This window comes from Crotalus tigris, unplaced genomic scaffold (assembly GCF_016545835.1).
Source record: "Crotalus tigris isolate CLP2741 ecotype Arizona unplaced genomic scaffold, ASM1654583v1 scf7180000018252.723642, whole genome shotgun sequence".
Lineage (NCBI taxonomy): Eukaryota > Metazoa > Chordata > Lepidosauria > Squamata > Viperidae > Crotalus > Crotalus tigris.
Genome location: NW_024096906.1, coordinates 119,888 through 146,566, shown reverse-complemented (window position 1 = coordinate 146,566; position 26,679 = coordinate 119,888). Strand labels below are relative to the sequence as shown.

The window sequence follows — 26,679 nt, the reverse complement described above, 5'->3', positions numbered from 1 at the left end:
CTATCTAACTATCTATCTATCATCTATCCATCTCTCTCTCTATCTATAATGCTTATTATGCTGAAAGGTTTGCACCACATTGTAGGTTTTTAATCCATCTTGGCACTCTTTATTCTATTATAATTGAAGATGGACAGGCAAATCCATGACTCTAGAGAAAGGTATATAAGGGGAAACAACCCATTAAAATACTTTCCTAAAATATTTTTTCCAGTTAAAGAATTAAAGACTGTTTCACTATATTCTCAATTTATTGACCTCACTGATGTGCTTAGCTCAAGAACATACGCAAACACGCACACACGCACACACACACAGACACAGACACAATTTAAGGTACTCTCTATCAATATGCCAACTAAGTGGCTGATCTTTGCATCTTTTCTTAGAGGACATAACAGAATAACAGAATTTGAAGGGACCTTGGAGATGTTTTAATCCAGACCTATAACTATTTTTGACAAATGATTGTCCAATCTCTTCTTAAAAGCCTCCAGCACTGGAGCACCTATAACTTCTGAAGGCAAGCCATTCCACTGGTTGATTGTTCTTACTGTTAGGAAATTTCTCCTTAGTTCTAGATTGCTTCTCTCCTTGATTGGTTTCCATCTGTTGCTTCTTGTCCTGCCTTCAGGTGCTTTGGAGAATCGGTTGAGAACCCAAGGCTGCCTCAAAAATCTCGTAACACAGAACAAATTCTACCCACTAAAGTTTGGTGTTGTATGTCAGTCATGTTGCAAAACTGGAGGACCCCAATTAATATGCTGCTATGGGTCCTTTAAGTATCTGCAAAGCTTAGAACACCTAAAGAAGGAAGAGAAAAAAACCCATCTTGACCCCATTCCTTCTGGGAGTTGCAAAAGGGATGCTTATGTTCAACATGTAGTTCCTTAGCCAGATTATTATTTTTATTTTATTTTTTTTGCATTCCTGTCCCCTTTTCTCTGCAACAGCCAGACTGCAGTTTCCCTTCCAGTAACTGCTTGTTGATTGCTTCAGTGCTGGCTTCCATGCCATTTCCTGATCCAAAACTTCTTCCATCTTTTAGCAGCTTAAGGAGAAGAGGGAAAAAAAACCCCGAAAAGGACGCTTTTGTAAGAAATGTTCCTGAGCTTATTCATCTGAAATCTGGCAGTCTTTATCCCCATGGGGGAAAAACTTTGCCTTCACCTTTCCTTCAGTTTTGCCAAGACCGAAAAAATAATAATAATCGATCAACCGTGTGTTTTATGCATCTTGTATAAAAACCTCTCGCACCTAATTTGTCAGAACACAGGAAAGTCTTATCCCCCTGCTGTTTCTTCCAATTTCAACAATTTGTTCTCTCTCTCTCTCTCTCTCTCTCTCTCTCTGTGTGTGTGTGTGTGTGTGATTTGATCATGTGACTACAGGGATGGTACAACAGTTATTAGCAGAGGACCAGTCATAGCTCATTTTATTCAATCAGAATAGAGCTGGAAAAGACTTCTAGTCCATCATTTCAGATAAGTTGCTGTCTAGACTCTTCTTAAAAACCTCCAGTGATGGAGCACCCACAACTTCTGGAGGCAAGAAGTTCCACGGATTAATTGTCTTCACTGTTAGGAAGTTTCTCCTTAATTCCAGGTTGCTTCTCTCCTGGATTAGCTTCCATCCATTGTTTCTTGTCTTGCCTTCTGGTGCTTTGGAGAATAGCTTGACCCTCTTCTTCTTTGTGGTAGCCTCTCAAATATTGAACTACTGCTATCAGGTCACCCCTGGTCCTTCTTTTCTCTAGACTGGCCATACCCAATTCCTGCAACCCTTCTTCTTCATATGTTTTAGTCTCCAGGCCTTTAGACATCTTAGTTGCTCTTCTTTGCACTTTTTCCAAAGTCTCAACATCTTTTTTGTAACGTGTTGACCAAAACTGGATGCAGTATTCTTTACTTAGCAACTATGGCAAGAAAAATTCACAAAATGGAGTACAACTCACTGTCTGGCTTAGCGATATAATTTTTTGGGCTCAAGTGTGTCTATAAGTCAAGGACGATCTGCACTGTATTGTTCCAACCGGCGTGAAGTATCTTCTCCTTCCCTTGCTTCTCCAGGTTTCTCATCAGTTATGAAATCACCATGGCTTGGAAAAATGCCTTTTCCACTCCCCACCCTCCAGTCAGAGCTGAAGAAGCTTCTTGGATGAGAAGTGAAACGTCTTCAAAAGAAAAACAAGAAAGTCCAGTTGCCTCCTGAAAAAAGCACCTTTGGGAGATCAGCTTTTGAAGTTGTCTCCTCCACCACGAAGAAAGTGGTACTTCATAAACAGACACCTGCCTTTATCCATAGTCACCAGAGCAGGAGGGAGCCTGGCTGATGTTCCTTTTAACACAATGGCTCTCTGCTGCTCAGCCTTCTGATCGAATGGAAAGTTGAAGAGCTTTCTCTTTTGTGGCACCACATTGTCTTCTCAAGCTGGCAGCTGAGGTGACAGCAGGTGGCCCTTCCTAAGCGACGTAACATTTGCACCGTCCAGGTTACTCACGTGCCGCAATTGTTCCAAACATGCTCCAGTAAATGACTGTCGGAGAAAAGTGTTGTCCAGAAGCAATGAGAGATAGCTAGCAAGCAATCCCCCTCCTGTAATTTACCCCGGAGATCATTATGAGTGTCTGTCCTTGGCTCACAATTTGGTGCTTGACTAAGGATGTGAAAAATGATTGTGGGGTCTGTGTTGGTGGAGAGATAATGAGGCTGAACAATGGCTAAATCAATAACAAGCACAAAAATGCGATTAAACTCTCAAGCCAGCGTGGTTTTACTTCCAGCGGCGTCATTTGCAACTACGATTATAGGAAGACAGCAGGTCTGAGATAATATTGCTCCCTTCAATGGACCAGAAAAAGCTGATCAAATATGTAGGTCTCTTTTATGCAGTGTGTGTGTAGGCATAAATCCAGCGTTGTTATTACTAACTTTCAAAAGAAGTGTCGTCAACCAATTTCAACCAACACGCAGGTTGTGGTAAAGCGCACACAGGAACTGAGTGTATGGATGAGGGAGGAAAAGGCCATACAGGGCATCCTGGATTTAAGTGACAGTTCGTTTAGTGACCGTTCAAATTTGCAACGGCACCAAAAAAAGGGACTTGCGACTGTTTTTCACACTTAACGACCATTATCTCCTGGGAACTAAGGAGTGTCAACCCAAATGTGAGACATTTAGTCTCAATATCGTCCAAAGATCTGGAAAAGATTCCTGCCCAAAAAATTGTTTGAAAGATTATCCTCAACTTACAAGACGTCATTTGGTGGCTGTTCAAAGTTACAGGCAATGAAAAAAAAGACTTATGACCAAGATCGTAGAATGGGGGCAAAACCTACTTAACTAATGTCTCACTTAAGAATTTTGAGCTCAGTCGTGGTTGTAAATCAAGGACTACCTGTAGGTTTTTAAGAGTCAAAAAAAAAAAAAAAAGCAGGAAGCAAGGGAGGAGAAGATGGAGATAGGGCAGAAATGGAGCAGAAAGTAGGAGAGGACCAGGAGAGGCTAGTAAAAGATGAATTTACTATAAACCCATCTCTCCTCTGCAGAAGTATGGATGCTAAATGGGGAAAGATAACGTGAACTAATAGAACTTGCTTTATGTTTCACTGATGAGACCGCACTTGGAATATGGCATCCAGTTTTGGTCCCCATAATAATAATAATAAAAAAGATGTTGAGACTCTAGAAAGAGTGCAGAGAAGAGCAACAAAGATGATCAGGAGGCCGGAAGCTGAATCGTAAGTTGAATGATTGTGGGAACTGGAGATGTGTTAGTCTAAGGAAGAGAAAGACTGGGGTGACACAACAGCTGTCTTCTAATACTTGAGGGGCTGTCACAAAGAGGAGGGAGGCATCAACTAAATTGTAAGATGAAGGTTAAGGGAGCTAGGTATATCTAGTAGCCTAATGAAGAGAAGAACTAGGGGTGATAAGATTGGAGTCTTCCAGTATTTGAGGGGCTTTCACAGAAAAGAGGGGTTCAACCTTTTCTCCAAAGCACCTGAGAGTAGGATGAGAAGCAATGGTTGGACGGAAGATCATTAGAGAGAGATTCAACCTAGAACCTAGGAGAACTTTTCTGACAGTGGAAAAATTAATCGGTGAAGCATCTTGTCTCCTAGAGCTGTGGATGCTCCATCACTGGAAGTTTTCAAGAGGAGACTGGACATCCACGTGTCCAGAATGGTGTAGGGTCTCGTGCTTGAGCAGAGGGTTGGACTAGAAGATCTCCAAGGTCCCTCACAACCCCATTATTCTATGTTCTAAGGTGGTGTAGTTCTAAACTACTCTGAAGCTATTTCTGCTTTTTGGGTGAGGCTAACTTCTAGAAAAGCATCAGTTTTGTAAGTGTTGCGTACCATCTTCTCACTGAGCCAGCAGCCCTCCCCGGATTGTTTTTCTCAAGCTGAGGAAAAGAACCAAGCAAAACCTGAGAGATTTATTTCCAAAGCTACCATAAGATGCTGTCACCACCATACAGGCTATTTGTTTGCAATGTTCTGCTCTACGGCCAACAGGAAAATGGGGAAGAGATTAGAACTACATTCTGGAGAACAAACGTCTCTTGGTCTCCATCTGTCACTTGGAAAAATTCAAGGTTGGGCCCAGAAGGTCCATCTTGCCATTAAGCAGAAACTTACTTGCCAGATTGAGTTATTTCCCCCTACTAATAGATGCTTCCTACCTTGTTTTGGCATAAACAACTTATCTCCTTGTTCATCATAGATGGTTTGTATAATCACCCTATCCTTGCCTTGCTCCGTTTCCTTCACTGTTTTACATGGTTCAGTCCAACACTGACTTCCTTCAAACACCCAGAATGTTCTTCTCACTTCATGTCAAGCGCGGCATTGATTAATCCTACTTGTCAGTTTTCCTATAACCTCTTAAAACATCACTTTTATTTTTCCACTTTAAAGTGCACAACAGCATTCAACCAGTCAGCCGTAGATGAAGCTGAAATCAAGTTGCTGATGATTGGAGAGTCAGCTCAAGAGATGTCGCCACAAAAGTACACAAATCTAAGTTTTCTTTCCTGAAATGATTTATGCCCCGACTTTTAACCCTAACTCCCAGTTTAAACCTCCTCCCCCACAAAAAAATTTAAGATGACAACAATTTAAAACATGGGAAACTTAAGCTAAAAAGAGGGGGAAATACTTTTGGCTCAAAGAACTTTCAAAAGCTCTGCGATACATTTCAATCATCTTTAATCATCACAGACTAATTACATGTATTGCAGTTTTTTTCCTTGTTTGCGTTAATATCATTTTGGATAAAAGTAGTGAATGTGGATGTTAAAAACGAGGTACTCTTTAAGATTATCTCCCCATATCTATCTATCTATCTATCTATCTATCTATCTATCTATCTATCTATCTATCTATCTATCCTATCTTTCTATCTGTTATATATCTATCTCCATTTTTCTTTCTTTCTTTCTTTTTCTTTCACCATCTATCTATTTTTCTTTCTATCTTTCTATATATCTATCTCCATCTTTCTTTTTCTGTCTTTCTTTTCTTTCTTTCTTTTTGTCTTTCTTTCTTTCTTTCTTTCATCTATCTATCTATCTATCTATCTATCTATCTATCTATCTATCTATCGTCTATCTTCCAAAGTTTTTTTTTTTTTTTTCAGGAGGCAACTTGACTTTCTTGTTTCTCTTTGAAGACGTTTCACTTCTCCTCCAAGAAGCTTCTTCAGCTCTGACTGAATGGTGGGGAATGGAAGGATTTATACTCCTTGCAGACAGCTGGTCATTTGCTTTCTTTTAACAAGTCATTAATGCTACCTGGAGGCTTATCTGTGTCCTTAGGGTCACCTGAGTGGTGCAAATGGGTGTGGAGCCTTCTTGCAGCTGCTGAAAGGACTCTGTTGTAGACTGGAGATAGATGTCATATCCCTCCCCTTCTGTTGAGAGAGGGCTGTTCAGTTTTGACCTAGATGGCTTCTTTGACCCCTCTTTCAAACCAGCGGTGGTCCCCTCTGTCCAAAACGTGGACTTGACTCTCTTCAAAAGAGCGGCCTTTGTCTTTTAAATGCAGATGGGCTCCCCTAGTATTCCTCAACATTCCCACTCAGTGTAGGTAAATTTACTTAGCTTCTGCCTAATTATTTTTTCTACCACCTAGATCCTTCACTCTAAACCAGCATTTCTCAACCAACCTTGCTGACTTTAAGAGGTATGGGCTTCAGCTCCCAGAATCCCCCAGACAGCTGTGCTGTGCCTGTGCCGGCTGGAGAATTCTAGGGGTTGAAGTCCAGATCTCTTAAAGTCACAAAGTTTGAGAAACACTGCTGTATACTAATGTAACCCACTCTGCTGGTCAGGAATTAGTGGCTCATAATACGTGCACAAAATAGGATGCAGATTGTTTTTCCCCAATAGAAATAACTGCCAGCGACAATTACCAAATCAATTCCATTTCCAACATTTCGTGTACAAGGTTCCCTAAGGGAAACCCAGTAAAAGATCTGTCAGGCCATGCAAATTATACCCGATTTTTTTTAAAAAAAAAAACCCTATAAAATAGCAACTTTCATATCATACTGGGGAGGAGGAGGACTTTTTCCTCTCTGCGCAGACAAATCATAAAAAAAAAATGCAAAGCTCTCTGGCTGTTTATTTTCAAGGAAAATTACATCCATTCTATTGGAACAAACATAAAGGAACTCTTAAAAAGTCACCCTTACCATCCCATCACAGTAAATCACTGACAGTAAATTGCAAATTTGGTTCAGCGTCTACCGACTACATTGTATTCATTCTGTCAAGCAAGTGAATGAAATGTGACTTATATTGATCTAAATGTCTCTGTCTAACTATAATATTTATATCAGATGCATATGTTGTGGTTTTCCTCCTCGCTGCTCCTTTTAGCTTTCTAATCATGTGTTCCTCTCTTGGCTGGCTGCCCTCCCTGTTTGCTCTCCTCTGTCCCCAATTCCTGTAACTAGCAAGCTTAAAATAAAGTTAGCTGAAATGGGAAAACTCCAAATCCGCGTGGAAACGATCGTGAAAAACGACTCAATTCCTAATCATTGGTTTTCTCCTTAAAATATACTTGAACCACCTTTATATGGAAATGATTTTTATTCCTGATTCATTAAAGTTTTGGTTCAAAACTTTAAAAACAATATCAGCGCTCTACTGAAAAATCTCAGTGTAAGTGATGACCAGGCATGATCAGCAAAAATGGGAAGATGCTAATTTGGACAATTTCAACTGGAGAGGGTAATCCCAGAATTGTACAGGATGAACTTCAGGCTTGCCAGTAAAATACATGAAATAAGTTGTTATTAACGATTCTGTATTGGCGATCACACCTGGCTGAACCTAAAAAATATCAAGTACAAGGAAATCTACACACTGCAAATAGTCCTTGACTTACAGCCACATTGGAAATCAGAATTTCCATTGCTAAGCAAAGCAATTATTAAGTGATGCCCTTTTGGGCATCTGGGAAGGTAGCAAATGGTAATCACATGAACCCAGGATGCTGTAATCATCAAAAATATATGCTAGAACTGTTTTGTTCCTGAACAGAGAAAACCTTTTTTGTGCTATATGACTGCAGGGATGGGAGTAAGAGGTAGAATAAAATGTCTTTAATTTTTTTTAAAAGAAAGAAATAGTTAAGATTAATATGTCTCAAAATGTCATTATTAAGAAAATAACATCAGTATACTAAAAACCCACACTATTGCAAAAAAATAAAATCCAAGTTCTTTTTGTCATATTATTCTTATTAATGTTTGTGTAGTTAGTCCTATAACTATAGATCCATCTGAAATTTTAGATATATTACAGTTTTGCAGGCATAAAATTGACCTTCCTAAGCCACTAACCTGTATTTTGTTTTTTTGGTTCGAAATATAAATAAGGAGTTGAAATATTAACCTTTATAGTCATTACTTTTACGTTTGCCAACATTTAAGATGAATTGTGCAGGATTTGTTAAGATGACAAGGATACATATGCTCATCTTAATTATGCTTAGCACGTGGTGTCTAGCAATAAATCAAATAGGGCGGACCATTTGGCCCAAGGGAGATGGCCAAAATAATTCTAAAACTCTAATATAACCACAACGCATTGCTGGTATCTGTTGACTGTCAACATCTAAACATAAACTAGAAGCGTGGAGAGACTAGAATAGAATAGAGCTGGAAGGGACCTTGGAGGTCTTCTAGTCCAACCCCCTGCTCAGGCAGGAGACCCTATACCATTTCAGACAAATGGTTGTCCAATTTCTTCTTAAAATCTCCAGTGTTGGAACACCCACCATCTCTGGAGGGAAGTCATTCCACCTTAGATGTCAATAAAAGTTAGATCCCTCACTTTATTGTCCTTATCAATTTTAATTTTTGCACTTAGGCAGATGGCTACTGTGTTTAAGGAAGGAAGGACTATCACTCCTGGTTCACTGCACCATCCTACCTTTAATCCTCTTATCTTTGAAATAGCCAGAAAAAAATTGCCAGGGATGAATGAATGAAAAAGCAAAGAGAGAGAGAGAGAGAGAGAGAGAGAGAAATCAATTACTTTTAAGTAAAAATTCAGATTCAAATCGCAAGGTTTAATCTGTCCAAGGTGTTCTGTCAGCTTCAATTAACTGCTTGTCTTTGTGTTTACTTTATCTGACTTTCCCTTTTTTTAATTATTGAGAGAGAGAGAGAGAGAGAGAGAGAGAGAGAGAGAGAGAGAGAGAGAGAGAGAGAGAGAGAGAGAGAGAGAGAGAGAAGTAGTAGTAGTAGTAGTAGTAGTAGTAGTAGTCGTCGTCGTCTCCTATTTTCTTCAGGAAGGAATCGCTCAAAAGATTGTTCTTATGATAAGTTGTTGATTTGAAGTGATGGCTTAGACATTCAAGAAATATGAAGGAACCTCCCAGATGGAGACATCAGAGCGCAGAAGTCAAGTTTGCTCAAAATAAAATTAAACCTCTCCCTAAATTTGGAGGTCATGAGACAAACAAGATCTAACACTATGAATGCACTTCCAGGGCAATCTCCTGACTGTATTATCCAGTAGACTAATCACCCCCAAACATGGTTTATCTCTTCTTTTCACCCAGAACTATGTTAATTTTGCCAATATAGATACTTTATGGAAACTCAGCTGGGTGAATATAACTCTGCCTGAAATCCTGTTGGCTTTCTATTCTGTTCTGTTCTGTTCTATATTTTATTCTATATTCTATGTTCTACTCTACTCTACACTATTTTTCTATTCTATTCTATTCTATTCTATTCTATTCTATTCTATATTTCAATTCTATTCTATTCTATATTTTAATTCTATTTTATTCTATTCTATTCTATTCTATATTTCAATTCTATTCTATATTTCTATTCTATTCTAGTCGAGTCTATTTTATTCTATATTTCAATTCTATTCTATTCTATATTTCTATTCTATTCTATTCTATTCTATTCTATTCTATTCTATTCTATTCTATTCTATTCTATATTTCTATTCTATTCTAGTCTATTCTATATTTCTATTCTATTCTAGTCTAGTCTATTCTATCATATTCTATTTTAGTCTATTTTATCTATATTCTATTTTCACTATTCTATTCTATTGTATTTTATATTTCAATTCTATTCAATTCTATTCTTTTCTATGTTTCTATTCTATTCGTCGAGTCTGTTTTATTCTATATTTCAATTCTATTCTATTCTATATTTCTATTCTATTCTATTCTATTCTAGTCTAATCTAGTCTATTCTATTCTATCATATTCTATTCTATTCTAGTCTATTTTATCTATATTTCTATTCTATTCTATTTTATATTTCAAATCTATTCAATTCTATTCTATATTTCTATTCTATTCTATTCTATTCTATTCTATGTTTCTATTCTATTCTATATTTCAATTCTATTCTATTCTATTCTATATTTCTATTCTAGTCTATTCTATTCTACTCTATTCTATTCTAGTCTATTCTATTTTATCTATATTTCTATTCTGTACTGTTCTGTTCTGTTCTGTTCTATTCTATTCTATTCTATTCTATTCTATTCTATTCTATTCTATTCTAAATATATATTAAAACAATACGGAGCAGTATTGCAACAGCCTGATGGTATTTGCTTTGTTTTAAGTTCCATGCTGAACATCACAGAACATATATATTATCTGAATAGTATGTTTAAACAAAGAAGCGTAATGAATATTTCTTTCCTAGAGAACAAAATTCCCCATTAGGCTCTGAATAACATCTTTCAACAGAGTTTAGTGGCTCCAGTTTTTCAAATCTGTTACATTTTTATCTGGAAACTTTTTTGACGTTAAGAATTGCTGAACTGTAGTCTTTCATTACGCTTTCTGCCAAAGTCTACGCCGAGCCGTCCAAGTGAAAAGCTGTACATTCTGCTAATTATTACCACATGCTTCCCATCTAAAGCAGTGGAAAACCTATCGGTTCTGACAGCCCATTCTCTCAACGCTGAATTCCGAAGGAAAACTCAACTTTTCCAGCCAAACATAACATGTCATCCATCTTGTTCTCCCGACTGCAAAGCCAATATCAAACACATAGGGGCTGCTAATGGCTTTTCGCGGTGCCGTTCCCAAACTCCGAGTCTCCGATGAGGGATGGAGATGCTTTTCCAAGGCATTTAGAAATTACAAACCAGGAAACAAATGCACAAAACCGAAGAGTCTGACCCCCGATGACAACATTCAACGCTGGTCAACAAACTGCCCAGGCAAAACCCGAAGAGATGAAGAGAGACAAACAAAGAAGGCATTTTGCAAAGTAAACAAATGAAAGGAAAGAAAAAAAAGAAACTCCAGAGATAAAAAAAAAAAATACATTTTGCCAAGGCCCAAAGCCAGCAGCGAAGCTTATAAACTAGCCGTCAAATGAAACAGGATGTGGGAATCTGAAGTTTAGGTCTACCAAGTCATTGAGACAACATCCTCTCACAAGCTGGATTCTTGAAAATGCCATTTATTCGTCTATGCAGAATGTGAGTCTCTTTCACTCTCTATTTGCACAGTTACCCTGCAGTAAGAAGGGCAGCCAATAAGTCTGATCACCAAACAAATAAAAATAAAACAGTACTTTATTCAATGTTCATTCAACTTAGACAGAAATGGTATCCAATTTCGGGTGAGTAAATCTCACTCTGTTCAATCAGGATACTCTAAACCAGGGGTAGGCAACCTTGGCTCTTTTATGACTCGTGGACTTCAACATGCTGGCTCAGGAATTCTGGGAGTTGAAGTCCACGAGTCATAAAAGAGCCAAGGTTGCCTACCCCTGCCCTAAACCACTTGCCTCCAGAAGCGGTGAATGCTCCAACACTGGAAGTTTTTAAGACGAGATTGGACAACCATTTGTCTGAAATGGTATAGGGTTTCCTGCCTGAGCAGCGGGTTGGACTAGAAGACCTCCAAGGTCCCTTCCAACTCTGTCATTCTATTTAAAAGAATCCAACTTGTCTTAAAAATCTTGCAGGCCCAATGCTAATCTTGAAGAAAAGATGAAATACGCAAATGCGATTGCCTAACTAACTCTTCCTCTCTTAGGAAGAGGACAAGTTGAAACTGAACTTGAAAAAAAAATCTAGCAAAATAAAAATAAAAAAAGTCATGATTAAGCCCTGGTTGAAAGCAAATGGATTAAGCCATAACTAGTATAACTCTTCTTTGATTCTGTTCATCGGGAATTGCAGATTTTTTTCAGATTCTGCTCATCGTCTTGCATTGCAGGAAATAGGTATCAAAACTCCGAGTAAACCCCCTATGGAGTAAATTCTGTAGTAACAGAAATATCCATTTCTTTAGAAACTCTTCATGTCCTTGCCTGAGGTCAGAAACATTAGCTTGTTGGGACAAAATCCATGAAGAGCTGTATCCAACTTTATTTTTCAACATGGATTATGCTCACCAGTTGAATGGGTTGAGAGCATGTAGTTATTTGTTAAAGTTACAAATGAAACATTTTTTTGGTGGAGCGATGAATTTATGCACATTCTGAAGCAATATGTTTCCATTTGTTCCATTTGTTTTAAATGTGTGCTGTGTACGTGTACACTTTGAGAGGAAGCAACTAAATTTCATTTTTAATGTGTGCCATTGTGCCCACAGGAAAAAATGTCAATAAAGGTTATCTAATCTAATCTAATCTAATCTAATCTAATCTAATGAGGTTTATGTAGAGCTCAATTGCAAAGGTCCTCATACTGAGGACATTAAGGTATTGATAAAAGTCACCAAATGTTTAGTATTAGATGGAACTCTCATAGCTATATACCTAATTCCGTGTTTCTCAACCTTGACAATTTTAAGGCATGTGGACTTCAACTCCCAGAATGCTGGCTGTGGAATTCTGGGAGTTGAAGTCCACATGCCTTAAAACACTGACCTAATTGGATAACCACTTTGGAAATATGCCAAGGGTATTTTTCCAAAAGGCAACTGAACTCCCTTGGTGTTTTCTTTGAAACATTTGAAACATTTCAACTCTCACCCAAGAAGCTTCTTCAGTTCTAACTGGATGAGAAGTCCAGTTGTCTTTTGGGGAAAAAAACCAGCTTTGGGACAACCATCACCTGGATGATTGAGCATCTCCAAAGATATGTCCATGGAGATTCTCCGTCATCCAGGTCATAGTTATCCCAAAGGTGCTATTTTTTTTTTCAAGAGGCATCTGAACTTTCTTGTTTTTCTTTGAAGATGTTTCACTTCTCATCCCAAGAAGCTTCTTCAGCTCTGACCCACTCCCCACCATCTGGTCAGATGAGAAGTGAAACCTCTTCACAGAAAAACAAGACAGTCCAGTTGCCTCCTGAAAAAGAATCTTTGGGATCTCCATAGACGCTTTGGACATATTTAATCTATATGATTATAACGATCCTTTTTGAAGCCCTTAAGTTTATATGGCTGTGTGCTCTGAACAACTGGGAGTTTTGAAGAATCAATAGTTCTGCAGGAGCATAACAAGAGGGACATCTATCCTGTTGATCAGGAATCTGGTGAATTTGATGATTGGTTAAAAGCAGGGGGGTCTTCAAACTTGGCCCTTTTATGACTTGTGGACTTCAATTCTCAGAATTCCTCAGCCTCAGTTGAAATCCACAAGTCATAAAAGGGCCAAGTTTGAAGACCCCTGGTTAAAAGATATATATGTTGAGATGGCAGAATTAAAGTTTAGGCCTCACTGGATCCTATAGAAAGTTCCACAAGAAACCACTGGCTGTGGGTTTGTCTTACACTGTATTTGGGGTTCTTCCAATTTAAGGGAGAACCCACCTTTGTTCATCTGAATAAATGTGTTTGGTTTCTCAAGACACATTTCATTGTTACCGAGTCACACCTGAACCCCTGCGTAACAATCCTCCCAAGACGAACACACAGCAGGTACTATAGATATTATTGGCGACTCAGAAAAACAATCACAAACGTTTCCATAAAATAAGGTGTCACTCCTTAATGCCATCATCTGAGTAGAGCATCAATTATAATTGCAACAGCAATTATTTTCAGGTTGTGCAAACTGCGTGCTGCCATTATACACCATTTAAGTCTAAAACGAGGAGGCTTGTATTCACACATTCACACATTCTGGTGCGAGATAAACTCCCTGGGGACGGGGAGCACGAATCCAAAAGCTTGGAAGATTAAACCTGGATCAGATCCTGCAGCTTGGGAAAGGTATGAGATTTGATGACCACCAAATACACTTATCCCTGAAAAAGAATTGGGCGGAGGGTGTCTACATTGGGGGTCAAGTTCCACTTGGTCTCACAGTTTGGCTCTCTCATTATTTTTTTTTCGGTACTTTCAACTTACTTTCTGCCTCTGGTTGAATTAAAAGTCCCGCCGTATTTCTTCCGATTAAGGATGAGAGCCGCAATTTCCGGCACGTAGCGCGCAAACATTGCCTACATGCATGAAAGAATAGCAAAAAAAAAAAAGAAAAGAAAAGAAAAGAAAAAGAAAAAATGGCATGCAGAGAGTGTTCTGCCACACCAAAAGCAGCAGAGTCCTTTGAATACTTACTTTCTTCCACTAACCGCGCTATAGGACCCACCATATTTCTTGCGGTTTCCTATTAACTCTATGATTTCAGGCACGTAACTGGCAAACATGGCCTAAAGGAAGAAGACAGGAGACAGAGAAAAGACTAAAAAGAGAGGTCAAAGGAAGGGGAGGGGCCGTTGGATTTTTTAAAGAAGATACATCATCCTTACGATCTGGAAATGCAAGGCACGGGTCTAGTCAAGTCTTTCCTCCAAAATCAAAAACAAGAAAAAAAAAGATTGCAAAAAAAAAAAAAAGTGTTCGTCTCAAAACAAGTGTCGGTCTTGGTAAATAGGGAGAAACACCGGCTCAGCTACAGAACAACGGTCCAAAGAGGGAGACGGGAATGAAAATTAATAATAATAATAATGCAAAAAAGAAAAACAAGAAACAAAAAAAATGAGAAGAATAAGAACAAAATAGAGTCAAAGTGACATTCAAGGGATTAAAACAGGGCCATGGCTGGTGTTTTCGGAAAGGGGTGAGTGGCATTTTCCAAAATATTTACTCTCCAAAACACTCCACAAAGCCATGTTTTGGGTGCTTGCATTGCAATTGGTATTTTAGGCAAGACAGAGGAAGGTTTTTTTTTCACCTCCTGTCAATGATTTACCAAACAAAACGCAGAATGGTTTTTCTGCACCATGAGAATGAACGTGATATATATATATATTTTAAGTTCATCTTTTTTAAAAGATGGGTAAGAAAATGTAAGGATGTAAAAGGGAAACAAAGGCAACGAGGAGAAAAAAATGTATTCTGCCATGTTTTGTCCAACAAACATTTTGCTTGTGGCTGGATGCCTCAAAGAGCTGCTGCCACTAAGGTGAGCCTCAAGATCTACCTTTTCAACAAGGGAAGGAAAATGCACAAAAAGATTTGATGCATAATCACTAAAATGAGAGGTGTGCCTGTCTACATATACACACCTTCATTATCTTTAGATCTGCAATACAGGAGTGTCCAATCTTGGCAACTTTATGACTTGTGGACTTCAATTCTGGGGTCTAGGCCAACTCACCATAGCCAATTCACCAGGCCAACTCATCATGGTCAACTCATGGCTAAGTCACCATGGCCAACTCATCATGGTCAACTCACCATGGCCAACTCACCATGGCCAACTCGTCATGGCCAACTCACCATGGCCAACTTGTCATGGCCAACTCACCATGGCCAACTTGACAGGGCCAACTAGCTGCAGGACATTGCTGGACAAGAATAACACTAATATCAAAGAAATGGTGGAATAGAATAATTTAAAAAAGGATGCAAAAGGAGGGACAGAATGAAATGTGATCAATAAAAATTGAAATATTTTTTTTATTTATTATAAATTATTAAATTGAATTGTTAAATTGTTCCGCAGTGAGTTGTCCCATGGCAAGTCGGCTGTGGCTAGTTGTCCCATTCCCTCAATTCTGGGACTTGATGTCTACAAGTCATAAAGTTGCCCAAGGTTGGAGATCCCTGCGGCAGTATATACTGTATATAGGTTTACATACTCATGCACAGGCACATCTCTACATGCACATCTTGAGTTGAAGAAGTCACTTCCCTTATAATTCAACCTGAACATTGGCTGATTTTTTTTTCTAGGACCAAAATGCAATGGCTGCCAGAAATTTATTCCACTGCGGGGGAAAATGGCAGTTTGTTCAGGGACAATATCTATATAACAGGGTCAACTTTCCTTCAGCATCCTCAGCACCACCTCTGGAGTATCTGCAAGCTAAGAGGGCAGTTGCATCCAGGCAATCCAAACCTATCTCCTTGGAGAAGGGCACCCTACAAATTTTAATTATCCAGAATATAGCTGGACTTTCTTTTCCTTTCCCCAACATCTCTCTGGGAAGCGTTCTTTAGCCAAATTTCTGTTGGGAAATTTGCACTACTTTAGCCTCTTCTTGGGTTGCTGCTAAGAAGGATGTGAATTCGCCTTTCCCACTAGCTGGGAAAAAAAGAAAGAAAGAAATCCTTGCAACAGCTCTTTCGGGAGGATCCTAAGCCACAGTGTTTGTTGGAATGTTGGGAAGGAACACAAAAGGGAAGGTCTTGAAACCGCAACTAATTTTATCTGGACTGTTACCAGCACCCCAATATTAACCACTAGGCCAAATGTCTGTGCACACTTTCAAAATAATTTCACTGGACTAGTTCATCCTCCAAGACCAATCTCTCCCTGCTTTTCATTAAAGCTTCCCCCCCCCCCAATTTTATTTTCCCTTTGGCCTTCCGCCCAGCTTCAGAAAAGTTACATTGCTTTAAGGAATGTCCTCATTAACATTAACACACACAGCCCTGAGCCTTTGAAAGCAGTGGCACTTTTGCTGGGAAACCTGCAAAAGAAGAAACGGTCGGTTTCATGGTTACGTTTCCTCCTGGGCTCAAATGTACACCCAGGTAGTCCTCGCCTTACAACCACAACTGAGCCCCAAACCTCTGTGGCGAAGGAGACAGATGTTAAGTGAGTTTCACCCCATTTTACAATCTCTCTTGCCACAGCAAGAATGTAAGGGATAATAAGATCAGAAATTGTTTAATGAGCTTACGAAGAAAATTAATCCTGAGCTTAAGCATAGTAAAATGGAAGTTACTCAGACATGTAGCTTGTTCTTAGGAAGTCAGCCATCACCGCAAGCAGAGGAAATACAAAAATAAAGATAGAGCTTATGCTAGAAAAAGTAGGTCATAGTCAACACAATAGGTATAGCTGCAAGGTTCTTTTTCCTGGGAGGGGGAAAAGAAATGTATTCTGTTTAGGTGCTTCGGATTAGCTGATCTGGATGCGCAGGTAGGCTGTTCAGTGTGATAGGGGTGGGGGGGGGGACCAGCTTTGTGAGAGGGTATAAATATGTGCTTTTTAAAACTGTGGGTGTGGCTTTTCCCCCTGCGCGAATTAAGTCCACCAGCTTTTGCAAAAGCTTTATCCAAATAAAACTTTGTTCTTGGAATTCCAATTGAGTTTGTTTGTCTTTTGGAACCTTGAGTCATGTCCCAGACCTGGAATCACCGCAGTTGTGAAGATAATAACACGGTTGTGAAGTGAGTCCGCCTTCTCCAGTTTAACTTTGCTTGTCAAAAGGGGAATCACGTGATTCCGGCAGAGTTCAATCATTGTCAAGGTGAGCCCATTGCCAAGCACCTGAATTTTGTCACAAGCGTGAAGAGTTGTTACAAGTCAACTTTTTTCAGCACCGTTGTATCTTCAAACGGTCATTAAACAAGCTGTTGTGAGCATAATGGTTTCCCTCCTCCTCCCCAGACTCACAGTTTGCTGGTCGGAAGGTCACAAAAGGAGATCGATCCCGTCACACACACACACACACACACACACACACACACACACACACACGGGGCATTGCAACCATCATAAATATGAGTCAGGTGCCAAATGTCTGAATTTTGATCACAGGACCCTGGGGATGACACAACGGTTGTAAACGTGAAAAACAAGCATACGTCACTTTGTCCAGTGCCGTTGAAACTCTGAACGGTCACTAAATGAATTGTTGTTAAGTTGAGGATTGTCTGTATTATATGCGGAACTGCTAAGTTTATAACTAAGGCATTGATCTGATGAACCCAACACACTGAGCAAATTGGGGTACCATGCAAGGGAAGATTCACTCACTACCTGATTACCAGCTCTTTGTGTTAACCCATTTGTAGTTTATCCTTTTAATTCCTTCAATCCATCTTCTTCCAAAATCCGACAACTTGCAGTCCTCAGCATAAAACCATTCGTTTCATGACGTTACAACTGCACTGAAAAAAGGTGACTCGTTTTTCGCACACAGGAGTACGGCAGTATCCCCCTGGTCATGCGGTCAAAGTTCAGACAATTGGCCTGTATTTATGATGGTTGCGTGATTATCGTTTGCAAACGTCTGAAGATCCAAGTCACTGGGGAAGGCGGATTGAGTTAACAACCGTGTTACTAACTGAACGGATGCAGTGATTCACTTAACAACAGGAGAGATTGTAAAGTGGGACAAAACTGACTTAAAAATGTCCTGCTTAGTAACGGGCTCAATGGTGGTTGCAAGTAAAGGACTACCTTTAGGCACTGATTTTTTTTAATTGATAAGATTGCAAGAGTAATCGATCAACCAACTGCTACTCAATGGGCTCATGAACATGAACAGCAGGCAGAAGCTTTGATCTTTTGTGTTTCCAAAGGATTTTCAAAGTGTGCCCAGACCTCCTTGCTTAATGCTCTGGATTCTTAAAGTTCTAACTATCCTTGCTATCTCTGCAAGCATTACATCTGTAAGTATATACATTATCCCTGTATTTTAGTTCAGTTACTAGCTCTTCAAAATGCAATACAACGGGAAATGTATTTTGAAGTCATAAGTTACATTAAATATATGTATGTATATATATATGTGTATATATATATGTGTATATATATATATATATATATATATATATATATATATATATATATATGCAGAATATAACATAAATGTTTTACCAATCCCCCAAGGATGAAGAAAACCATAAAAAGGCGGCCCAGGGTTGTTTTTGCATAAACATCTCCGTAGCCAACGGTGGACATAGTAACCATGAGCAAATAAACACATTCCCAATATGTAAGTGGTTGGTTATTTTGGAAGTTTTCCCATGGATCCCCTGAGTTCTCCACCTATAACAAAAGGAACACAGCGAATTAAATACATCATTGCCTACAATGCAACACGTCCATTCATGAACTTATCAGTACATAACTAATAACTTCAAGGAGAGAAAAAAAACGCAACGCAGATATGATCTTGTTGAACAGTTGAAGCCAATTTCTCTGTTCTTAGCAAGGCAATTTCAGCAATACAGCTCTAATGAAGTGGAGGGATCTTAACTTTAACAACTCAATGGACAGCGATAAAACAAGTGCTTTTCTTTATATCAAATCAGTTACATTATACAGGGGTTGGCGTGTTCCAAATACAGAATCCTGTTGAGGGGGAAAGAAAGTTAAAATAGTAACCACTGTTAACGCTAAGAGAAGAACATGATCACAATCTGGAATTTCTAGAAAGATAATCTAGTAACTTATAAACGATGACTGCATTAGAAATATGCAACTATGTTTAACTATATCTGACATTTAGAACTACCTGTAATGGTGGATTCTAATGTGGGTTTTCAAGAAAGTCAAGATGGAATCTATAGCCACTAAACTGGGCTTTAACCACATGGTTACAGTACGATTAGAGGTGACATGATAGTAGTCTTCCAAAATTTGAGGGGCTGCCACAAGTGGGGGTCAACCTATTCTCCAAAGCACCTGAAAGCAGGACAAGAAGCAACGGATGGAAACTAATCAAGGAGAGAAGCAACCTGGAACTAAGGAGAAACTTCCTAAAAGTGAGGACAATCAACCAGTGGAATGACTTGCCTCTAGAAGTTGTGGGTTCTCCATCACTGGAGGTTTTTAAGAAGAGACTGGACAACGATTTGTCTGTAATGGTCTAGGGTCTCCTGCTTGAGCAGAGAGTTGGACTAGAAGACCTTCAAGTTCCCTCCCAACCCTATCATTCAATGTTCTGTGTGTTTTTGGTGGTCCACCTACTGTAATCCTATCCACAAAACTTTGTGCCCAAGCTACTCTTTGAGTTAGTCTCTAAGAATCACAAAATTCCTCCATGTTATAGCAGCAAGTAGCTACCACAATAATTATCACTCAAGACCATATTTCAACTCACTAAAGAAAAGACAAAGTGAATTGGTCCACCCCCTCAAATCAGGAATCTGGTAGGATCTATCTCCAAAGAGTAGTTCATAAACATATTGGGCATTTAATCCTTAAAGGAGAGGATGTGTTAAATTACTTTAATTCAGGCTGCAATCTACGCTAATCCTCAGGAGAAAATGGGTGTTGTGTACATCCATAGATTGTAAGCCTTGTATATAAAATTCTTCACATTTTACAAGAGATTGTCTTGTATCTGCCATCATATTTTCATTTTTGTTTCTAAGCCCACACTGCCACTTAGTGGCTTGTTGTTGTTATTGTCAAATTCAGTAAAAGTTCTCCAGAACTTCAAAATTAGACTCCAAAATTCCTAACTTCCTCTTCCGGTTCCAGGCAAAGTAGTTGTGGGCTTTGAATACCAGACAACATCAGGTTTTTTTTTTCTCCCATGCTCATTTTCTCCTCTTCGAAGAATTTCTCCATGAGAGACATGATTTAATAATAATATTTAATAAAAAACAGGAGTCCTGCATTAAAAATCTGAAAATGGCATACCGTATGACTGGGGGAAATATGCTCCAATACAGAATTTCTCAACCTCAGCAACTTTAAGCTACGGGGACTTCCACTCCCAGAATTCCTCAGCCCCATGCTGGGAACTCTGGGAGTTGAAGTCCTCGTAGCATAAAGTTGCTGAAGTTGAAAAAAGCACCAATCTATTACTTTTTTCTGAACAGTAATACATAGGGATTTATTAAACCATTAATCTCTTTGCAAAGAGTGTTCCCACCAAACATCAAGAAGAAATACATAGTGCGTTTTTTTTAAAAAAAATGATGTATAAGTGGATTATCTCATAATAAATCTAAACCTCCCCAAATAAGCAGGGTCTTTTTTGAGGCATACTTACCAAATGTATAAATCCAGCTGCTGTCAGCCAGGTGCTAATAAATATTGAGCACAGATTCACTAACTTGATGGAATTACTGGTGGAAAAAAAGGAGAAAAACAAACAAATTCTTCTCAGAGTTTGCTTTAAAAAAAAACTGAAAGATTCTCTAGCTTTTTTCAAATCTTCCTTCCTGAAAAAAAAATTCATAAACCTTTCCTTTCAAGTGACACATCAGTTTCTCAGCATAAGAAAAAAAAATCATATCGGTTTATTGAATGTGCCTTTCAATCAACAAAGGATATCCGTAAAATGAGACAGCCTCTAAGTGAATTGTTGGAAGCCCAGTAACTATATATGCAAATGAACAGTTTTGATTATTGTTATTTAATCATTACGGTACCTGGTTTATGAAAAGAAACATGCTATCGCAAAATGGAGATATTCTTTTTAATAGTTTTGTTCAATTGTTTTTAGGTGAGCCAGGATTATTCAGAATAGCTTTCTGGACTTTAAAGGAGAAAATTGATGTTTTGTCTTTTCAGTCCCAATTCTAAAAATAGGTGGATTAATCTTCATTTTTTTTCCTTCCCTTTAAGCTGTCGGAGACATCTGTGCTGTCCCTAATTCTGCTTGAGCTCAGCCTAAACCCCTGAAGTTTTAGTGAATCCTCATTTAATTCAGGAAAGGATAGAACATAGTAAGGGGATAAATAAATGTAAGAAGTAAGAATGAGGGGAGGAAAACAAAACCACCTATTTTTAGAAACTATATCTATCTATCTATCTATCTATCTATCTATCTATCTATCTATCTATCTATCTATCTATCCACTCTCTTCCTATATTATCTATCTATCTATCTATCTATCTATCTATCTATCTATCTATCTATCTATCTATCTATCCACACTCTCTCTTCCTATATCATCTATCTATCTATCTATCTATCTATCTATCTATCTATCTATCCACACTCTCTCTTCCTATATCATCTATCTATCTATCTATCTATCTATCTATCTATCTATCTATCTATCTATCTATCTATCTATCTATCTATCTATCTATCTATATTGTGCCTTACCTTGTTTTAAGAATATTCAGGAACTGTAAGATTTCTGAGAACTGAATCAGCCTAAGAGCGCGCAAAAATCTTAAACCTGTAATTCAAACAGAAAAAAAAGGAGTCAAAGAAACACTGTACATTATTAAAGATATTGCTTTATTAAGAAATGTTTATAGTGTCATGAAATACTTGTGCCGTAGAGTTTCTCACAGGGGTAAAGTTATATTAGGTATAACACACCTACATAAAAAGGAAGAAAAGTTTAAAGAATAGTTAGAAAAATAATAATAGTTTCGTATCACAACTGGAAATGAAGTCAACCGCTGAAAATACAGTGTGCCTTGATACAAATCTGGGAAAAGTCAGTTTTTCGCTTTCGTGCCTGCAAGACCAGTCTCATATCTGTGAAATATTCATGTCGGAGACGGGTGACTTAATGTTGCTTGCCATGGGCCACTTCAGGAAAAAGCCTTTGAAAAGAGGTCTAGGTTAACTCGCCACAGCCAAATCAGCATGGCCAATTCCCATCAGACAAATCTCTGTGATCAATTCCCCATGGGACAATTCAACACAGGATTAGATCTTTTTATTATATTGTAAGGCAGGGCTCTTCAAACCTGGACCTTTTACAACTTGTGGACTTCAACTCCCAGAATTCCTCAGCCAGGCACGCATGTAAAACATAATAAAATTAAAGTAATGGTGCAAAGAGTTGACTGGTTGCCCAGAAAGCGATGTAAAATAGAATTGTTAAGTGAACAAGGCTGCAGTTATAAAGAAATTAGAAGGAAAAAATGGGTGGAAACTTAACCACAGGTGGCATTTCTACGGTACGCTTTCCCCAAAAGGTTTCCACAATTTTGGCCACTACTGTATGGTCCAGCTGCATTTGTGCATCTCTTGGTGACAATGCGGTCGGAAAGGAAGGTCATTTTATTACACAAAGAGCAATAGGCCATTTACTGTTTTAACATAAATAAAGAAACAAACAAATAAAAATATGCAGCACGGGTTGGGTGTTTGGAAAGTTCCCGAAAGATTTTCCAAAGCGGTATTTGCACAATCATTTTATCAAACTCCCAGGTTTTTATGGAAGAAGTAGCTACTTACTTGTATCCCCCTTATTTATGTTTTTTTTTTTACTTTGCAACTGATACACTATGTATTGAGGAAATAATGGCAGTGCAATCCCCTTCGCTATCTAAATGAGTTTGTCTTATGAAGAAGAAGCAGTTTCCTGTATTTAGGATATAATAGTGATATAAAACAATGATATCAGGAATCTGGCATACACTGAACAGGATTCTAAACTCTTGAAACAGAACACAACTGCTGTTATTCTGTGGAATAACCCAGAATGATAACCCATCTTGACCAAGGGGTAGTTTATTTTCATTATAATCAGTACAGATTAAACAAATACTTGTGCTAATTTTTATTCCGGAACAAATTGTTTCGTTTAAAGTGTTTTTGTTTAGAAAATTCCAATTTGCTGTTTAATTAAAAAAAAACGCTTTGATCCTCCGCTTTGCCTCATCTAGAGTTCATTTCATCCAAAATCCGAACAACCACAGCGTTCCAGGTTTCCTTTCTGCCAAACTAATGCAGAAGTTCTGGAATGAGAACAAATTGGTTTTCTAACACTGTGCTCATTTCCAACAACCCAGTTTTTGAAATTAGGGTGTGGAGAATCCCGTAGAAAGGAGAAGACCCAGGATATATATAAACTGAAGATGAAATTAAAGTAAAGAAGCTTGCTGGAGGAGAAATCACTCACTTGCTCAGATTTGAGGCTAAGGGCTCAAACATTGGCAAGGAAGACCTACTGGAAGATCTCAGTCATACCTTAAAAATTTATGCCGGCTTTCGAGAATGTAGAGACATCCCTAAAATGTTTAACCGAGCAATCCACTTTAACAAGGTTATTTTTAATTAAAAATAAGTAAGAACAGTTTTACCTTTCTGTGTAGATTAAAAGTAACAGGTATGAAATGGAAAAAAGGGAGAGGGGAATCATGGAATATCTATGTTTGGAATATCCAAGTTGTTCCACTGAACAATTAACCAGTGGAACCACCTGCCTCCAGAAGTTGCAAATGTTCCAACACTGGAAGTTTTTAAGAAGAGACTGGACAGCCACTTGTCTGAAATGGTGTAAGGTTTCCTGCCTGAGCACGGGGTTGGACTAGACAACCTTCAAAGTCCCTTCCAACATCATCATCACCATCATCATCTTCATCATCATCATCATCATTCATTAGACGTGAACCTCAGTCAACTGAACATTCAAATTGACCGGCGCTGATGGTTGACACGGGTTGCTGCCAGCATCCTAGATATCAACCAGGTACCTCCTTAAAATGTAAGATGTTCCGAATAGTGCAGTTTTTATTATTATTACTATTATTATATTATTACTATTATTATTATTATTATTATCCAGGTGGGGGTAAGAAAAAGAGATATTTCAAGAAAGAAAGATGATCACCGTTTGAAGAGAAGGATTATTTACATTTTTAAATGATTCCCCATCAAAGAATAATTCTTCTTTTAAGAAAGGATAAGAGAAAAGCATAGCTGTGAGAAATAACGTTTACATAAATAAAATACCACTGGGCTAATCTTGCTAAAATATCTCAGTCAAGCCTTTTTTCCCTCTCCATTTCTGTTATTAAAATATTTTTTCTTTGGCTTCACAAATTAGGAGGAAGGGGGCAAGGGGGAACCCTCTGCTCCCAATTGATATGAAAACACTTCATCTTGCAAATAACTCAGTTATTGCTTTAGACAACAGTCACTCGGTCAGCTTCTTACCCCAGTGATAGCCAATTCTGGAATAAGAGCCCAGAGTCTGTCGAAATGTATGTGGCTCTTCCTTTCCAAGGTTATTATGCCCAGATTTGACACGATATCCATTTTTAAATAAATCTCCGTAGGACTTCTTTCGGCGAGGTTTAAAAGTTTCCGTGCGGGCACCCCCGGAAGGGATGTTGTAGACCAACATCTTGCTGGGAATCATCACAACAACAACACCACTTGGAAGGATCGGCCCAAAAAAAAAAAAAAAACACAAAACCCCGTTATTTCCTTCTGAGATTTAGAGAAAGGCTACCGAGGATCAGTTGTTCATCCCAAAATTTTGGGCAGGATCAAGGGAATGAGATATCCTGCTTCTGACTTTATATCAAAAAAATATATATATTTTAGGACGGTTGGAGGAAAATGCATTTCTGTTCCTTCAGTCCTTCTGCTCCCTAAAATCTGAAAAAGACTGCCAAAGCAGGTCTGAGTTGTTGATGGGAAAACGGATCTTGTTTTGATATCTACAATATCACGGCTTAAAAGGCATTCCCTATCCGGATATTGCAATATAATCTTCTTTCATACCCTCTCCAAAATGTATCCATCCAGCTGGAGAAATCAAAACAGATTATCACTCTGGAGAAGGGAGATGAACAAGCCCACGATAAACAGTGTCCGGTTGTCCCAGAGAGGGCTTATGGGTTGTGCAAAGGTCACAATTTGTGTTTTAATTCACACAAATCGAGGCCAACTTTCACTGTTCCTCATTTAAAGGGAACTATAATATCCCGAATGTTTTAAGCCACGCTAGGCACAGAAGTAAAATTTCAATAGGTTGGAACAATCAGCCTTCACAACACCCCACAACCTTTACTTGATTGTTTTTTCAGAGCATGGCATTTTATAATATAGCAGAATTGGTGGGTCTCCGCAAAGGAGCATTTTTAGCATTTTATCCTATGTTAGACACGCACAGAGAGAGCAGCTCTCTCATTATCGCTAATAGATTATGTGGCAATATAAAGTCTCTGTTTAACTAAACACCTAATATGGTACGAAATGGTTTAGAAAACAGTTTGTACCCATATTCAGTGACAACGATGGCATGATGTTCTGAAATGTCTAGACACACCGCACAAAATAAAACAAGAGGAACTCAAATCATGTTCCCAGCAATGATGAATCCTGCACACCATCGCCCTCCCATGGCTTATAAAAGCGGAATAAGAGAAGAGAAAAAGAACAGGAAGATAATGCAAAGTGGGACACATTTTGTTAATAATATTTTTTCAAGAAATGTGCAACATGTTCTGGATCGGAGCGCTGCGTCTCCGGTGTTCAAGAGCTTGGAACAAAACACAAAGACAAAATCTTCTAGAATCAACAACCTGAGATGAATTATGCGATGTTGCTTCCCATTTGCAAATAGTGCTATTTCTTTTAATTAAAAATAAAATGCACGGATTGTAATTTTCTAGCTGCTGCTATTATTATTGTTGTTGTTGTTGTTGATCATCGCACAGTCAGCCAGATGTTCAGACTGGATTTGGCATTTTTGTCTACCTGTCAAGTCCTTACCAAGGACCTGGGATAGGCAGATGTGGATGTTTGATGGTATTACAGATATCGTCGCAGGATGGAAGCAGTTCCCAGTAAGGCTGCCTTTTGCAATTGACTAATGGCGAATTTGTCAATGCCAATGGTGTTCAAGTGGTGCTCCAGTTGTTTTGGGATTGCACCCAAGGCGCCTATGACTATTGGTAATACCCTTGCTTGCTTTTGCCACAATCTTTCTATTTCTATTTGTAGGACTTTGTATTTTGTGATCTTCTCCAGTTCTTTCTCGTCTGTTCTGCTCTCTCCAGGCACTGCCATGTCCACTATCCAGACTTTTTTGTCTTTCTTTTTGACAATTGTTGTTGTTGTTGTTGTTGTTGTTATTATTATTATTATTATTATTATTATTATTATTATTATTCACGTGAAGTTCCTAAATCATTCTAACCTTTTCGTCTGTTCAGGGCTTCATCTGAGATAGACAACTTCAAGCAGAACTATATTTTATTTGTTGACATCAAATTTGGAGAGCACCCATTTCATGCACAAAGCGATTCTGGGTGGTAGCCAATTAAAACACAGGAACCCTATCAATAGCGTACAGGTAGTCCTTCGGCTTA

At 38.5% G+C, this 26,679-nt stretch overlaps 1 protein-coding gene across 6 annotated transcripts in view; it reads right to left on the bottom strand.

Moving 5' to 3' along the window:
* The window catches only part of LOC120310651 (calcium-activated potassium channel subunit alpha-1), a 251,828-nt gene that overhangs the window by 138,246 nt on the left and 86,903 nt on the right, over window positions 1-26,679 (bottom strand). For 4 of the 6 annotated variants that reach the window (XM_039349289.1, XM_039349290.1, XM_039349293.1 and 1 more), the window contains exons 5-8: window positions 21,719-21,794; window positions 20,654-20,729; window positions 18,526-18,696; window positions 14,025-14,116 (exon numbers count right to left, since the gene is read on the bottom strand). In XM_039349289.1, the coding sequence (XP_039205223.1) occupies window positions 14,025-14,116; window positions 18,526-18,696; window positions 20,654-20,729; window positions 21,719-21,794 (415 nt within the window). Of the gene's footprint in view, window positions 1-13,814; window positions 13,999-14,024; window positions 14,117-18,525; window positions 18,697-20,653; window positions 20,730-21,718; window positions 21,795-24,514; window positions 25,034-26,679 lie in introns of those variants that run through there. The other 2 variants (XM_039349292.1, XM_039349295.1) reach the window with 2 other exon arrangements.